Source organism: Drosophila gunungcola, chromosome 3R, assembly GCF_025200985.1.
Source record: "Drosophila gunungcola strain Sukarami chromosome 3R, Dgunungcola_SK_2, whole genome shotgun sequence".
Taxonomy (NCBI): domain Eukaryota; kingdom Metazoa; phylum Arthropoda; class Insecta; order Diptera; family Drosophilidae; genus Drosophila; species Drosophila gunungcola.
The window spans coordinates 10,400,742-10,415,991 of NC_069139.1; the positions used below are offsets into that span (position 1 = coordinate 10,400,742).

The 15,250-nt window shown below is 35.2% G+C and overlaps 8 protein-coding genes across 8 annotated transcripts; 7 read left to right on the forward strand and 1 right to left on the reverse strand.

The window, feature by feature from the left end:
- The first annotated feature begins 350 nt into the window (after positions 1 to 350).
- Positions 351 to 1,011, forward strand: LOC128258181 (U-Kazal-Dg21.2-like). Its single transcript, XM_052989680.1, has 3 exons — positions 351 to 578; positions 639 to 791; positions 855 to 1,011. The coding sequence occupies exons 1-3, from the start codon at positions 404 to 406 to the stop codon at positions 863 to 865; spliced, it is 339 nt and encodes a 112-aa protein (XP_052845640.1). The 5' UTR covers positions 351 to 403; the 3' UTR covers positions 866 to 1,011.
- Positions 1,012 to 1,330: 319 nt separating this feature from the next.
- Positions 1,331 to 2,202, forward strand: LOC128258192 (uncharacterized). Its single transcript, XM_052989691.1, has 2 exons — positions 1,331 to 1,755; positions 1,821 to 2,202. Exons 1-2 carry the CDS (start codon positions 1,593 to 1,595, stop codon positions 1,973 to 1,975), a joined length of 318 nt encoding a protein of 105 aa, XP_052845651.1. The 5' UTR covers positions 1,331 to 1,592; the 3' UTR covers positions 1,976 to 2,202.
- A 976-nt stretch (positions 2,203 to 3,178) lies between these two features.
- On the forward strand, positions 3,179 to 4,062 carry LOC128260584 (histidine-rich glycoprotein). The gene is made up of 2 exons (XM_052993725.1): positions 3,179 to 3,818; positions 3,877 to 4,062. The coding sequence occupies exons 1-2, from the start codon at positions 3,248 to 3,250 to the stop codon at positions 3,936 to 3,938; spliced, it is 633 nt and encodes a 210-aa protein (XP_052849685.1). The 5' UTR covers positions 3,179 to 3,247; the 3' UTR covers positions 3,939 to 4,062.
- A 1,224-nt stretch (positions 4,063 to 5,286) lies between these two features.
- LOC128259837 (uncharacterized) lies at positions 5,287 to 5,867 on the forward strand. Its single transcript, XM_052992446.1, has one exon. It carries the CDS (start codon positions 5,337 to 5,339, stop codon positions 5,739 to 5,741), a length of 405 nt encoding a protein of 134 aa, XP_052848406.1. The 5' UTR covers positions 5,287 to 5,336; the 3' UTR covers positions 5,742 to 5,867.
- A 1,008-nt stretch (positions 5,868 to 6,875) lies between these two features.
- Positions 6,876 to 7,322, forward strand: LOC128261529 (translation initiation factor IF-2-like). Its single transcript, XM_052995268.1, has one exon. It carries the CDS (start codon positions 6,930 to 6,932, stop codon positions 7,302 to 7,304), a length of 375 nt encoding a protein of 124 aa, XP_052851228.1. The 5' UTR covers positions 6,876 to 6,929; the 3' UTR covers positions 7,305 to 7,322.
- A 1,501-nt stretch (positions 7,323 to 8,823) lies between these two features.
- LOC128252060 (uncharacterized) lies at positions 8,824 to 9,276 on the forward strand. Its single transcript, XM_052979451.1, has one exon. The coding sequence runs from the start codon at positions 8,824 to 8,826 to the stop codon at positions 9,274 to 9,276; it is 453 nt and encodes a 150-aa protein (XP_052835411.1).
- A 1,626-nt stretch (positions 9,277 to 10,902) lies between these two features.
- Positions 10,903 to 11,453, forward strand: LOC128261778 (uncharacterized). The gene has a single exon (XM_052995639.1). It carries the CDS (start codon positions 10,990 to 10,992, stop codon positions 11,362 to 11,364), a length of 375 nt encoding a protein of 124 aa, XP_052851599.1. The 5' UTR covers positions 10,903 to 10,989; the 3' UTR covers positions 11,365 to 11,453.
- Positions 11,454 to 12,186: 733 nt separating this feature from the next.
- On the reverse strand, positions 12,187 to 12,741 carry LOC128260550 (uncharacterized). The gene has a single exon (XM_052993661.1). The coding sequence runs from the start codon at positions 12,671 to 12,673 to the stop codon at positions 12,308 to 12,310; it is 366 nt and encodes a 121-aa protein (XP_052849621.1). The 5' UTR covers positions 12,674 to 12,741; the 3' UTR covers positions 12,187 to 12,307.
- Positions 12,742 to 15,250: the final 2,509 nt, after the last annotated feature.

A 15,250-nucleotide genomic window follows, 5' to 3' on the forward strand; every position in this document is an offset into this window, starting at 1 on the left:
GCTGTAAAAATATATAGATTAAATAAAAAAATTCAATTTGAATTCCTCAGCAATATTTTTTATATATATTTTTTTATATATTTAAATAATCGTTAGAAGCCTTACAACTTATACTTCACAGTTATTATTGTAAGTAAGAACAATAAAACACAACTTAAAAAAAGTCCAGCTAATTAAACAGAACGAATGAGTAAATTAAAGTCGATCACTGCTTGGTGAAAAATGTGCAAATAAGATAAATTGATAGCACTGAAAAAGCCCCACATCTGGTGAGCATGTGACGTTCCAGCTTTATAGAAATCTTTCGTGACACGCCCCCTCGGCAACTGATATAAAAGAGGATGAAACAAAACACCTGTTCAGTTCATCCGCAAAGTCAACAGTTGGCAGCAAGCTCTTCAATATGAAATCAATTCTCCTCATTTGCCTGATTCTGGGTTTGTCTTTAAGTCATATCAGTGCAAACTGCTCTGGAGATTGTCCCGATACCGAGGATGTTGTTTGGGCTCTTGGTGGCGGTTGCATTGTTTTCCGCAATAAATGCTACTTCGACAAGGAGAATTGCCATCGCAAGCCAGGTGAATTTTTGTTGAATAGTTAATGCAAACTTAATATATTATAAATAATTTATAATGCAGCACTGACCATCGCAACTAAGGAGGAATGCCAGAAGCAATGTGCCGATATTTGCCCAGCCATTTACCAACCGACAAGTGGATCGTACAAAGGTCAGCTTCGAACCTTTGGAAATGAGTGCGAAAAGCAAGCTCACACTTGTAGGACAGGCGAAAGTAAGTTATATTCAAATTGGTTTTACTAATTTTGAAATAATGCATCGTTTGTTTTTTTAACAGCGTTTTTGTAAAACAAGTCAATCCAGCCAAACAACCCAAGAACAACTCAAATGAAAACAAAATCTATGACTTAACTAGTAGTTGGTTATTTACATAAAGAACTGGTGTACCATTAATTTAAAAGTTAGAATAGTTTTATGATTGACAGTTGATTCGTAATTTTACTAGACTCCCTAAAAAGTAAAAGCACTTACCGCTAATAAATTTAATTATACACAAAAAAGAAATAAAATTTTTCTGTAGTTTTTGTTTGGTTTTTTCAATTGCACATATTTGATTTAAACGTTAAATCCCCGTTAAGTTAAGTTTGCTTAATGAGCGACCAGATATTTTCAAACTTTTTAAAGCTCGTGTTAGGTTCAGTGAGCCCATTGACTGCTCAATTGCTATCTATATATAGAAAAAACCATATATTTGTTTTTAAAAGTATAACAAGCTTAATGTATTATCAAATAAGTAAATAAATAAATTAATTAATTGACTGCACTCTTATTAATATATTGTCCGATTTAGATATTTCAAATTGGAGACTATCCGATTAATAGGTATTTTTCAGTCCAAAATTAAATACAGACAATCAACCGAACAATAAAATAAGCAACGGCATCTGGCATGCTGCCAATATTGACAAAGACAACTTTAGAACCCTATATAAGCTCATCCTGTTAGAGACAAGAAGTTAGTGCCACCACAAACTTCGTTGTTAATGCTCGAAAATAAAAAATATATCTGTTAGCCATGAAATCTTTTATTGCGCTATGTTTAATATTTAGTTTAGCTATAAATTATGTCAATGCCGATTGTCCAGATACGGAGAATGTTGTGTGGGCTCTTGGTGGCGGCTGCCAAGTGTTTCGTAATGAATGTTACTTAATTAGGGCAAACATGGTGCGCAAGCCAGGTAAGAATTTTTAAATTATTTAACTTTGTGAAATTTATAAAAATTTATATATATTCTTTTTAAAGGCTATACAGTTACCACCAAAGAGGAGTGCCAAAAACAATGCCCCCAAATCATTTATAGCCCAACAACTGGCAATTACAATGGACATGTCCGGGAATTCGGCAATAGCTGCTTAAAACGGGTCCACACATGTCGCACTGGCGAGAGTAAGTGCTAATAATTTAATTAATTTGGACAAAATCATAGAGTAATTGTTTAATTGCTTTCAGCTTTTTGTAAACTCACGCGAAAAACTCACGCGAAAAAAGCAATACTCAAAGTGCGTGTGTGTCCATATGCTGTGCATACAATCTACACACCTGTGTTCACAATTGAACTGGAGGGAAATAAAATCCAAGTGAAATCATCTGTTGTTGAATTATCAAAAGAAATATGTTAAGAGAAATTAAGGAAGCGAATTGGTTATATATATATATATATATATATATATATATCCGATATATATATATATATATATACATATTTGTTTTTTCCTCTGAATAGCATTTCTTTAATTGAAGCACTTGCCTGGTTAAATTCTTTAAAAGTAAATAAAGCGACTTAAGATAAAATTTATTAAAGCGCAAAACTCTGCGTAGTTCGGACCAGTTTGACGGATTTTCTGTTTTGATGCATTATTCTCAGCTCTAAATAAATATTACATTTAAAGCACTTGTGTAAATTATTTTTGAACACTCTTTTGTTTTAAAAAAACAAAATTAGCATCGCTTTTGTATTTTTCTCTTTTTTTATTTGATAATACTATATAACAAATAAACACCGAAAAAAAACAAGTTTTTAAAATTATTTTCCTGTCATTCGTTCTGGCTTTAAGGTCATTTAATCTTATAAATAAGAGGTGTAGAAATATAATATAAAGAGAGAAAAAAGTGAAATAAAAGCCAAGTAAGAATGATTGTTGTGATTTAAGTAAGCAAAAGGAAAAAATTTCCTGTAACAGCTTTGAATTCTAAATACAGGTGTAAGTGCACATTTCGGCTTATAGCTTTCTTTTCTTAAACGATAATGCTTACAAAATAAATAAATAAAATAAATAGTAAACACGTTTCGCTTTCGTAAACATGCGTATTGGTTCAGTAAACTCGGGTTGACATACAGGAGGGTTCAGAGTTTGGAGCTCTAGGTACTGTGAATAACTGGATAAATGGAACACTTAAGTTGAACGTTCCTAGCCTGCATATACCATATAGCTTAAGATTTATTGCTTGCCTTAGTGCATTTAGATTTTTTAATTAGATGCTTACCACAGATGCCATTGCAGTGCTTATCTTTTAATTAATTTATAATTGAAATGGGGTTCTTATTAAGATTAAAACGTTGGACCCGGCTTCTACTGCTTCTTGAGTATAAAACTGTAAAGGTTCCTGTGAATTGGCATCAGTTGCCTCTCGAGTTACGAAGCAAATAATTGTAATTTACCTAAGCAAATATGGCTTTGCGTTTAGTTGTTGCGTTCAGCGTCTTCTTAGTCGTTGCCCAATGCTCATTTCTGCACGGATCTCTGAATGAAGCCCACCAGGCGGACATTGTTGGTGCTGAAGCGGAGGCTCCCCAGGAAGGGTATCTGCCTGCTGAGGACGCTGTGGTGCCACACTCGCACCACCATGAGCCCTTGTCTCCGGAAGAGGGTCATCATCATCACGGAGCACATGGACATCACTACCAGGCTCAGTCCCATCATCATGAGCACGGACCCCATCATCGCCTGGAATCACATCATCACCTCTCTGAGTCCCACCATCATCATCACTTGTCTGAGTCGCACCATCTTGTTCATGGAGCCCCACATCACCACCATCATCATCTGGTGGCTCCACATCACGGGATTCATGGAGCTCATGGAGTTCATCACGTCCACCATCATCGCAACTGCCATGCCATCCACTGTCCCAGCACCCACAGCCCAACCTATGCCACCGATGGACACCTCTGCCATAAAGTGGAAAACCACTGCGAATTGGCCATTTTAAACTGCCTGCGTCGCAATGAGCTGAAGCCACGTAGGACTTGATTCCATACAAATTAAGAACGATGTCTAATTTCATTCTTTTATTGCAGTTTTGAGGCACATCAGCCAGCAAGAATGCCACCATCTGTCAAGAGCTCACAGATCACACTAACCCATCTGCCAGACTTTAAACCTGAACAGAAAATTGCTGATCCTCTGACAATATACAATATACAATCAATAAATTTTTGTTTGATTAAATAACTCAATGTAAATAAATCTCTACCGAAATGATATCTTGTTGTCTTTTAAATAATGAAAATGTAACTATAAGTGGGGTATATATTTGTTGGGCTTTGGCTAAATAATAAAAATGTTATGGTAAAAAAGAAAAATAAAGATAAATTTAAAACAGAAATGATTTGGTTTTTTATACACAATAAAGGTAAATCAAAAACTTAAATTAATGTGTTCTATGCATTTAAAAAAAAAAATTAAGAAATTTATTTCAAAAGCAAGAAAGAAGGAAATTCCATTGCCCATAAAAATAAATTATGTTTATAAATGTGCTATAAAAGCATTTAAAGAACTTTAGTATTAAACGTACGTTGTTTGTCTTTATATATTGAAGTATCACAATGGCATGTAGTACATTTGCATGTGACCGATAATATTTTGGGTTATGTTTTTACAAACCATGAACAGAAAAGGTTATTTAGAATTAATATGTGTTTTAATTGCTTTAAAGAAAATGTTTTATTTCCCAATGCTAATAAAAGCTGATGTATGCTTAAGTGACAATTATTTCTATGGGAGCTGCACTTTAAATAAACTAATATCTACATATAGGGCAATTCAATTTGTCATCACAAAAAATTGTTGATTGTTGTAATTTTGGTTTGATGTTTTTTCATTGGTAATTTTTTATAAAAATGCTTTCATTTAGGACTTTTTCTAAATAACTTAAGCCTCTGCATAATTTTTAACTTGATGTTTATAGAATAGTTAAAAGTCTTTCTATAAGAATACTATTTTGACAATTTAAGTTTAAAATAACAGTTACTTTAGCAGTTACTTTACCTAATATTATGTCATCACAGACCTAGTTATTAGGTTTAAGCAATTTAAAAACGGTTAATAAAAAAAAATGCTAAAAGTAACCTATTTAAAATTCTCGTACCTTTATTTTTTACAAATTAAATTTTCTAATTTGTTATTACAATTTGATTTATTAATTTATTTCGATGTTAATACCAAATTAAATAATATGGAAGCAAATTAATAAAGTAGAGATATTCTAATAATGTTTGATCCAAAAAAAAAAAATGTTAAGAATTATGTCTTTACTTTAGCAAAGTACAAAGAACTTGCAAATGCAATAAACTGGGTCAAATTTAAATTTGGTGAACAATAAATGACATCACTCTCTTACAGCAATTACTTTAAAATGATGAATTACATACTTTGAAAATTCAGACTTTGTTTGAGGTTCTCGAGTATAAAAGCCTTCAGTTCGCACTAGAAAGCATCAGTTGATTCACAAACAATCATCACGAACAAGCAAAGCAAAATGGCATCCCGCATCATTGTTGTCCTCAGCGCCATCATCGTCCTGGCTCAAGGATCAAACATACTGCCCATCGAGCAGGAAGCGGAGGTGGCAGTCCACTCGGGAGTGGTGGCGTCTGGAGCTCCTGTTGCCGTCGTCTCGCAAGGATATCCGTCAGTGTCCCACGGCCCTCTTCCTGTTCCAGTTGTAGGACCCCATCGCGGAATCGGACTGGGAGGTCCTCGTCCCTATGCGGCTGCTCCTCTTCGCCCTGTTCCTGTATCCTATGCTCGTCCTGCCGCCGTAGTCGTCCCAGCCGTAGTCGTTGCCCCAGTGGCTCCCATTCGCCAACCACATGGAGTGGCTGCCCCAGTTATCGTTGGAGCCGCTCATGGCAATGTGCACCGCAATCCCCATCACGGCTAGAAACAGAACCAAGACGCCCGAATCGAGACAATGAACAACCTGCAGCCCATTTCTTATACATAATTAAAACAATAGCAAATTTCTAAAATACAAAATAAATGAATAGTACACACCCACTACATTTTATATCCATTTGGAAAATATTGCATCTACGATAGGTCTTTGGAGTCTTTGCTTACCCGTAAAGTTTTAAGCCTGGTTAACTGGAGCTTATAGCTCGTATAAAATCTACAAGACAATCCATATCAGCAGTTCCAATTAATATATCAATAAGTGAGGGGACAAGTCTAAATACTAACTTGTCATTTCAATACTTAAACGAATATTTTTAGCAATTTATAAATAAATACTACCAGTGATGGATTTACTACCTGTGATGGTTAGATTAATGAAACCGCAATTGCTTCATAAAACTTATATTAATTTTGTTTTACCTCTTTTTAAAAATAGTTTCAGCATATAATATAAATTAACAGAAATATATTGATTTTAAGTCTTAAACTTTCTAATTAAATGTTTGTTTTAAATATCTTATAAGCACAATGCATCATTACGAATTCGATTATTTTTGGACCTCAAAAACAAATAAGCGGTTTAATGTTCAGAAATTCCTTGAAAATTCTTTACAAAAATAATGGAAAATGAAAGGGTTTTACCGTTTTTTAAAAACTACGGTAAAAAATATTAATTTTTTGGAAAAAAATATCAAAAGCCAAATAAATGCACTTTACCACATTGTTGAAAATAAAAACATTGTTTGAAAACGTGGAGCAACCTGTTCATGTCTAGATCTAGAATCTATTGAAAAAGTATACTTTCACTATTGTGTGATTTTGCTGTGGAACTAATTTTCTTATATAAATCTTCGTCTTCTATAAGTTCAATTTTATTATACAATTAAAAAAAAAACGATTTTTTTTTGAAAGATTATTATCGAGAATTTTAAGGTCATAGAGGTTTACATGACCTGCACGAGAGTTGAAAGTGCCAATTACTTTGCAGCTTGTCGCTTAAGTTTTGTGAGTCACACGAGATACCGTTTTTTTTGACAACAATTAGCTTAAAATAATAAATTATGTGCTTTAGTAGCTCGAATTGTATTTGAGCTTACGCTATATAAATGTTTTGACTTTTCAATAGAAATCATCAGTTGTCTCACGAGCAATAATCCAAAATAACCAAATTAAAATGGCATTCCGTTTCATTTTTGTCTTTATTGCCACAATCGTCCTGGCCCAAGGATCAATAATTTCTCCAGTCGAACAGGAGGGTCTTGTGGGAGTCCATCACTCTGGAGTGGTTTCAGCTGGAGCTCCAGTGGCGGGTGTTCCACGTGGCCATTCAGCTGCTCCCCAGCCCCATCGTCCTGCCAGCGGTCATGGGCCCCTCGCTGGTCCAGTTGGTGGATCCCGTCGATTGAGTGGAGCTGGAGTGGCCGGACCTCGTTCTCATGGTGGTGCCCCTCGTCGGCCTTCTGCTGGAGCTCATGGTCGTCCACTTGGAGGTGCAGCCGGCCACGGAAACGCTCACCAGAACCGCAACCGCAACCAGAAACCTTATTAATAAACTCCTTAAATCTACCATCTACTGATCTGGAGAAATTGTTTTAGAGACCACATTTTATATTCACCTACTTGTCCTTTCTACTATTTCCCCTTACTAACCTTAACAACTTCTGCAAATAATAAAAATTGTTCTAAAAAAAAAGTGAGTTTTTACTTTTTTGTTATGGGGTGAAAATGATATTTTTAAAACATAATGTTTTGTTATGAAAAATTATGTTGTTCGGCTAGGGTACAGTTTTTTCGAAAAAGTTCCCAGCAGCTTTTATCCTAATAGAGGTATGAAAGGAATATCAAAGTTAAGAGACAAAATACAAATATATCCCTAGATCACTAAATTAAGTTGAAATAGTATTTGCTTTAAATGATATACCGAACTATGCCTTTCAGCAAAGATTATACAATACCAAACAATTGTAAAAATATTGTTTTTATCCTTCTCTGTGAAACCAATTCACCTTTACCAGGTCGTAATAAAAAATATTCTAAAGATCTTAAAAAATGTATTTATTCGGAATAAGTAAAATAAAGGTATCAAAAATGCTCATTATACGGAGTAATTAAGCTCTTGTAATGTGATCTTACTGCTCATATTATAAAGCATTGGGTACTATACATTTAATTTGACTAAATCTATATTAAGTAAACATTTTTTTTACCACATTTTTTATAAAACAAGTGAGTTATACAAAATGATATAAAATAAAATTATAATCAAATCAAAAAGCTTTAACGTTATTTACAAAACTAGATTTACAAAACTCTACACAAACTGGAGTTTGTTTTATTTTGTGGAGGTAAAATTTTTAAAGTTGTATGGAAACGTTTGTTTTTATACTCACTCAGAAGTTTTCAACGCAGTGAAGTAGACATTTCCGACCCTATAAAAAATATATATGTTATAGTATGTGTGCCGACCACTGCTTTAAATTGAAAATAGAACTCTAACAAAGCTAACAGATAGTAACTCGATTTTGTATAACCTTTATAACCGTTATTGATTAACCAGAACTCAAGTTAAAAATATAAGAGGCATGAAACAGGTGAAAAGCCTGCTTACTGTTTAGCAATTTACCTGCATTTATTAATATATATTTTTAAATTATTATTACTTAAGCGAGTATATTTTGCATGGATTATCTTTAAAATATTGCACAGAATTTTGGCAAAGTAAAACAAAATACCTTAAAAATAAGCATTAAATAATATATATCTTAAAAATAAGCATACACGAATATTCAGTTACTTTTGAGTTCGCTGAAATGTAAACAATTTACTTAGAACGAGATAATAAGATCAGTGAACTTAGGTTGTTTTTTAAAAAGTTCAGAGGTCGAAGTTCCTAAGCAGCTGGGTCAAGTTAAAAAGTTCTCTGGCACACGTGTCTCCATCCCATTAATAATAATTTATTAAGTGCTTTTGTATTTTATGTTCAGATTTGTATATTTTCCAGGTTGACTATAAAAGCATTCATTTTCCACATTAGAAGTATCAGTTTCACTCCAAGTAACCCAAGCAAAATGGCATCCCGCTTCATTGTTTTCTTCAGTGCCATAATTGTCCTGGCTCAAGGATCAAATGTTTTGCCCATCGAGCAGGAAGCGGAGGTGGCAGTCCACTATAGCGTCGTGTCGTCTGGAGCTCCGGTTGTCGTCGTTTCCCAAGGACATCCGTCTGTTCACCAGCCCCAGCGTCCAATCTATAGTCATGGCCCTGTGTCGGTTCCGCTTGGAGGACCTCATCGTGTGATCGGATCAGGATTGGCCGGACCTCGTTCCTATGTTGCTGCTCCCCTTCGTCCGGCACCGGTATCCTACGTTCGTCCCGCTACCGTGGTCATTCCTGCTCCCCGAGTGGTTGTTGGTCCTGCGGTTCCCATCCGCCATCCCCATGGAGTGGCTGCCCCAATTATTGTTGGATCCGGACACGGCAATGTCCATCAGATCCGTCATCACGGCCAGAAACCCTACTAAGATGCCAATCACCAAACAGACTCAATTCTAGTAACGATAACAAAATCATAACAAAAATGCAAGCTTATTATAACCCCATCTTGTAAACCCTCTTAACCCAAAAATGGAAAGAAAAGTTGTATGCCAACATATTGTTTCTGTCATTTGAGTAGTGGTAATAAAAAAACAAATATTAAATATATTTACTTTTTTAATGTAATAACGAATATTAAATCCTGCAACTATAACAGTGTTATAAACAACAATATTACATTTTTAGTGGATTAACGAAGTGGATAACAACAAGTCGAAACGGAATGTCAATCTGCCGTTATCAATAGATAGTATATAAAAAGCAATGTATAAATTTTATTTCACGCGGGTCGGGAACAAGACGCTTTTGAAATTTATTTTACGCCACGTTGCATGGTAATAAAGCCAAAGCGCCGCTTTGTTGTCAATATAGATTATATAAACCAGATTATTATGCATATTAAAATTAGACGTTTAGCGATTTGAAATGGTGTAATTGACATTTGCTCCAGTTAATTGGCAGCTGTTTATAAGGAACATTTTTTGGAGAAGTTCTCATAGGAACCAGCACCACCTCGATTCATCATGAAGCTCTGTTTGGGAACGTTGGCTCTTCTTCTTGTGACACTTGTAGGAATCGACGCCCAACCTAATACGCAGCAATGGATAAAAGTTTCGGGACCACGACAGCGGTAAAATTTGTTAATGCATGATGAGAAGGCAGTAAAACTGTATATGCAATAAATAAACAAAAAATGTGCTCAGGCTTTTCCTCGAAAGTTTTCACGTCATTGTGAAACTTGTTACGCATAAGTTGCACGAAGAAAAAGCAAGGCGAAGTCCAAAATGTAATTTTTTGTATATTTTTTATGCTTTCTGCATATTTTGAATATGGAGTCTGAAAAGTAGACATTTAACGATTTGAAATGGTGTAGTTCACATTAGTTCCATTTATTTCTAGGTATTGATAGAAAAAATTTTTTTTGGTAAAGTTTTAATAGTTCAACTAGTTTTCAGTTCCACTTCGACTTATCATAAAGTTGTATTTATGAATTGTAGATCATCTTCTTGATCTGATAGTCCCAATAGGCACATGGACAAAATATGATGTGAATCTAAAATGATGCAATGACAGGAAAAATGCATGGACAATGACTACAAAAATGTAACCTATTACTATAAGTATTTCGACATAATAAATAAATTCTGAACACATTTTTTTTACTGCCCAGAGTTTCTTCCAAAAAGTGTAAGATTATCATTTCTTAAATAATAATTAAATGTTACATAAATTTTAGATATCTTATGTAAACAAATAGTTTTGTTAAACTAAAAAATAATTCAAATGCTTGCAATAAAAATCGTCTAAACTTAACATTCATAAATTATAATAGCATGTTGATGATTGAAATGAACTGCATTTTAAAGTAAGTGAAGTTCGGAGTACTTAATTTAAGAAAACTGGATCAGAGTGGAAACTCCAGTAAAAATGTTATTTATTACGCTTTCAGGTCAGCGATTACCCTTAAGTAATTAAATGCGAGATATAAAAATTTAATTGAAAATTGGTTGCCATCTTTATTTTATTTAAATTAATTTTATGGCTTATAAAAAAGCAAGCATATTCCGAAGTTTCCATCAGTTGTCTAACAAACATCTAAAAATTTATCTCAGTTACCCTCTAAAAAAAAAGGAATAAATATGACATCCCGTTTCGTAGTTGTCCTCAGTGTCTTGGTCGTCCTTGCCCAGGGATCGCACATTTCGCCAGTGGAGCCGGAGTCCCCCGTTGAAGCCCATTCTGCCGGAGGTGTTTCGTCGGGAGCTGCAATTAGTTTTCCCGAAGTGCGTCCAGCCTCCGGATCGCAGGCGCAACCTTCAGCTCCACGTCCCGTGTCTGCTCCTCGTCCTGTGATTGCCCCTCGTCCTGTGGCAGCTCCTCGTCTCGTTGCTGCTTCTGCTCGTCGCCAGGCAGGATCTCATTCTCGACCAGCTGTCATTGTCAACGTTGGTCGTCCCATTGGCGGAGGAGTTGGCCATGCCCAGAGTCGCAATCGTATCCAGAAACCTTACTAAATGAAATAGTAAAATGAGACACCGCACATTTCCTGAGACATGTCAGATTTGTTAATCCAATAAAACGCACTCGCCAAATCAAACGTGTATTTAACAATAACTTAACATTTATAGTTTTAAAAGAGAATTTCATTTATAAAAAAAAGATTAAACTGCTAATCAAAAACCATTTATCTAAACTTTTAAAACCTTTTTTTCATAATAATAAATAATGTTAAAGACTTTTAGAGAAAACAGATTTTAATTATAAAATATTTAACTTTTTGTTTATTCGTCAAATTATGTAAAATAAAAATTATATAAAGAAAAAAATTTCATACCTTCCAAATTTGAAACCTAACAAAATGACAATACAAGATATCAATATGAGAAAATTGTAGTTTTATTTCTTTACACCACGATTTTTAAATTTATTTTTTTTTAAGTAAAATAATAATTAAAATATCGTCAATATCAGATATTTTAATAAAATATAAGCGAAATTAGTTTTCGACAACAAATTTTTAATACAAACTTCAAGACTAGATAACGAGACTTAAAATGACTGGTGACTTTGGCACTTCACTTTCAGATTTTACAGACTTACTTAACAATTCGCTTTGGGCCAACAACTACCAAAAAATGTTTAAACCATATTTTGGGTGCTTAGCTGGTCGCTAATACTTTAATTGCTGCATTAACCAGTTCATTAAAAGTGCGATTGGTGTTAAGAATTATCTACTGGCAATAAACTGTGCATCGTTAAATTTGTTGCTGATTTTAATCATAATGTTTGATGCCATCCCCACCATTCTAAAATAAGTATTACACGTTTTATATGATTTTTTCTATAACAATTGTTATAATTTGCAGTAGATGGGTAAGTGAAAATCATTTAAAAAAAGTACAAAAAAGGCTAAGATCGTAATAAATTTTGTCATTTGCTGAAGGTGTATGGATAGTCCTAATAGGGCTTGCGATTGCGATTCTGGTGAACGTTTCCGTGGCCAGCTGCACCTCCAAGTGGACGACCATGAGCTCCAGCAGAAGGACGTCGAACAGCTCCATGAGGACGGGATCCAGCAACTCCAGCCCCGCTCAATCGACGTGATCCTCCAACTGGACCAGAGATTGATCCATGACCGGAGGCGGGACGTTGGGATTGGGGAGCAGCCGAATGGCCACGTGGAACGCCCACCACTGGAGCTCCAGACGAAACCACTCCAGAGTGATGGACTCCAGCCAACGACTCGTGCTCCACAGATGACAAATACGATCCTTGAGCCAGGACAATCAGGGCACTGATCACGAAAACATAACGGAATGCCATTTTATTTGCTGAATATTCTGGTTAGGTGCTCGATTGATGAATGGAAAACAACTGATAACTTCCTTCAAAAAAATGAATTCTTTTATATCAAAACACTCGGAGTTCTCAAAAAAATAAGAAACGCATTGTAGCATTATTTAAAACTTTTAACAGGTTATCTTGATATGACAGTGATGTCATGAATGAACTTAAGAAAGTTTTAATTTTAAGTAACTCCTAATGATTTAGATTGCGTTATTTCGGAATTTAGCAGTTAGTGAATCAGAGTTTTATGAACCCATTCAAATTAAGTCGTTCATCAACCTTTCACCGACTTGTTACATTAAAAAATTAAGTTTCGAAATTGTAATACGCATTCTGAAAGTTACCTGATTTAACCAAGTCAAAGCAAAAACCATGGATTTTTCATGCATTTACAGAAATATTTTGATAGATTTACTATTTGTGCTTATTCGGCCAACTCCTAAAAGCAATATATGCATAATACATGAATGGCTGGCTAACACAGAAGCCCCGTTTTCAAAAAGTTATGGCTTAACTAACATTGCTTGCGGCGATCGATTTAATTGGCATATAGAAGACTTGATTAAGGCAGCCATTAGTTAGGCAAAAAGAGACACCCATCATTGGTGTTGCCAGGAAGTCGGGTGTTTGCGAAAATGGGATTAGAAATATTGGCTTTTGCAAGTGATAGCGATCAAAAATAATAGTTAACCTTGCCATATATAGCTCAGGGTCTGTTTATTACCCACAACAATGAAAGCAAATTGGGCTTATGCTTGTCTAGGAAATCGCAAGCCCAATTGAGCTTTGGGCAATATTTTTGAAAAAAATGGTAAAAATGAAATGTCATGGTGGCAATATTTAATGAAATTATGTAAAATTCATTTGTCGATTTAGAAAGTAAAGTGTGTGAACCATTTTGGGTGTATCACTTATATGTGAACAAGTGCTCTTCAATAAAAAATATATAATCATCTAAAAAATTTATTTTTTGAGTCGATTTGTATTAGTTCTTAGAGTAACTCTACTCCTATGCAATCGTGACTCACACTCGCAATGTGTCGCCAGCTGTGCGATCTGGGTGTTAACACTTTTTATTTACTTATTTTTCGTTTGTCAAGCTGACATGCAAGCGTTGCGGGTTTCCAGTTACTCGTTTTAATTTTAATTACATTTTTCGTACACAATTAGCTAACAAATCAATGAGAAACCGTTAGACAGAAAGAACAAATCGTAAAAAGGAACACAAACACAGAAAAATTGTATATCAGCAATTGCTCAATCGATTCGATCAAATAACAAATAACTTTGTGCCGAATATTGACATTTCGTAAGCATTTGAAAAGTGAACGCGACAACAACAAACCTAAAAGCAGTGCGTTGGTAAAAATCTTGAACACGTTAAGAATGCCGGCAAGGTTGTCTGCCACGGCAGCTGCTGTTGTGGGCCTCAATCTCAGTCTCAGTCGCAGTCTTAGAACCGATCCTCCGACTGCGTCTCAATCCGAGAGTCTAACTTAATTAAATTGGATTTTATGTGCCGGATTGGATCGGCCATTTGTGGCCTGACGACCATGGCGAGGTGAGGCTAATCAAATGGCCAAATTGTAGGCGCGTTTTACCATTCAACCGCCAGCCAGGCAAAGTAATGAGCTTTTTGTCGGCTACACGACTCTATTATGATGAACATGGCAATCGTCCAGCGATAAATATCAATTAAAACTCCGTCAAATGGCTCAATGGCAGCAAGAAAAATGGTAAACTAATACCGCAGACATGCTAATGTTTTGCTCTACATTGAGGCTGTGCGTAAACAAAAATGTCACACGCCATTAAAAATTAATAGCATGTTTAAAAAGCAAAAAGCCGAGCAAAAAAAAAAAAATTAACAAGCGAGATTAAATAGAGAAAAAGGAGTCAGCCAGACTCGATGCAGTCAAACCGGGTCGATAATACAAAATTTCGGCATTTAATGCTCATGCGACAACGTCAACCCCGAACAAAAATTGAGTTAAATAAAAGAACAAAAACGTGGCACGGACAACTTTTCAAAAAATGCGTGGTACATTGTTAATACTGATCTTGTTTTTTGCTGCTGCTCCGGTCCAAAAATGTTGCACAATATTCGTGCGTTTTCATTTTCATGCAAAGCAATTGTCAAATGCAACAAAGCCCAAAGCCAAAGGCCAAAAAATCGATACGGACTCGACTCAAAGCCAAATTTACCACAAGAAAACTCCATTCGCAGTGCTTAGGCGAAATTAATATCAACTGCCCCGCATTTTGACGTTTTCTGGTTTACGTTTATTACTATTAGACTCCTTTGCATTACTTTATTGTATACTCCCTCCCAATTTTGACTTATGCTGAAGGCCTGCCTGATTTGTGTGTGCGGTTTGACAAATTAAATTAATTGGCTAGTAGTGATATGCCAAAGCTGTAAAAGATTGGTCTGCCGAAGGTGCAGCTCCGTTTGGCAAATTGAATAAGTACGTGTAGAAAAAGAAACGACTGCAGATTGAGATTTTATTTTACATGGGCATGGAAGATCACAGATAGCGGTGTAGGAGTTGT

Bases quoted from the DNA above. Each gene is read 5' to 3' on its own strand.
- LOC128258181 (XM_052989680.1), top strand. From the start codon at position 404: ATGAAATCAATTCTCCTCATTTGCCTGATTCTGGGTTTGTCTTTAAGT. The intron at 579-638 runs GTGAATTTTTGT...TTTATAATGCAG, and splicing joins GAATTGCCATCGCAAGCCAG to CACTGACCATCGCAACTAAG.
- LOC128261778 (XM_052995639.1), top strand. From the start codon at position 10,990: ATGACATCCCGTTTCGTAGTTGTCCTCAGTGTCTTGGTCGTCCTTGCC.
- LOC128259837 (XM_052992446.1), top strand. From the start codon at position 5,337: ATGGCATCCCGCATCATTGTTGTCCTCAGCGCCATCATCGTCCTGGCT.
- LOC128261529 (XM_052995268.1), top strand. From the start codon at position 6,930: ATGGCATTCCGTTTCATTTTTGTCTTTATTGCCACAATCGTCCTGGCC.
- LOC128252060 (XM_052979451.1), top strand. From the start codon at position 8,824: ATGGCATCCCGCTTCATTGTTTTCTTCAGTGCCATAATTGTCCTGGCT.
- LOC128260550 (XM_052993661.1), bottom strand. From the start codon at position 12,673: ATGGCATTCCGTTATGTTTTCGTGATCAGTGCCCTGATTGTCCTGGCT.
- LOC128260584 (XM_052993725.1), top strand. From the start codon at position 3,248: ATGGCTTTGCGTTTAGTTGTTGCGTTCAGCGTCTTCTTAGTCGTTGCC. The intron at 3,819-3,876 runs GTAGGACTTGAT...CTTTTATTGCAG, and splicing joins TCGCAATGAGCTGAAGCCAC to TTTTGAGGCACATCAGCCAG.
- LOC128258192 (XM_052989691.1), top strand. From the start codon at position 1,593: ATGAAATCTTTTATTGCGCTATGTTTAATATTTAGTTTAGCTATAAAT. The intron at 1,756-1,820 runs GTAAGAATTTTT...TTCTTTTTAAAG, and splicing joins AAACATGGTGCGCAAGCCAG to GCTATACAGTTACCACCAAA.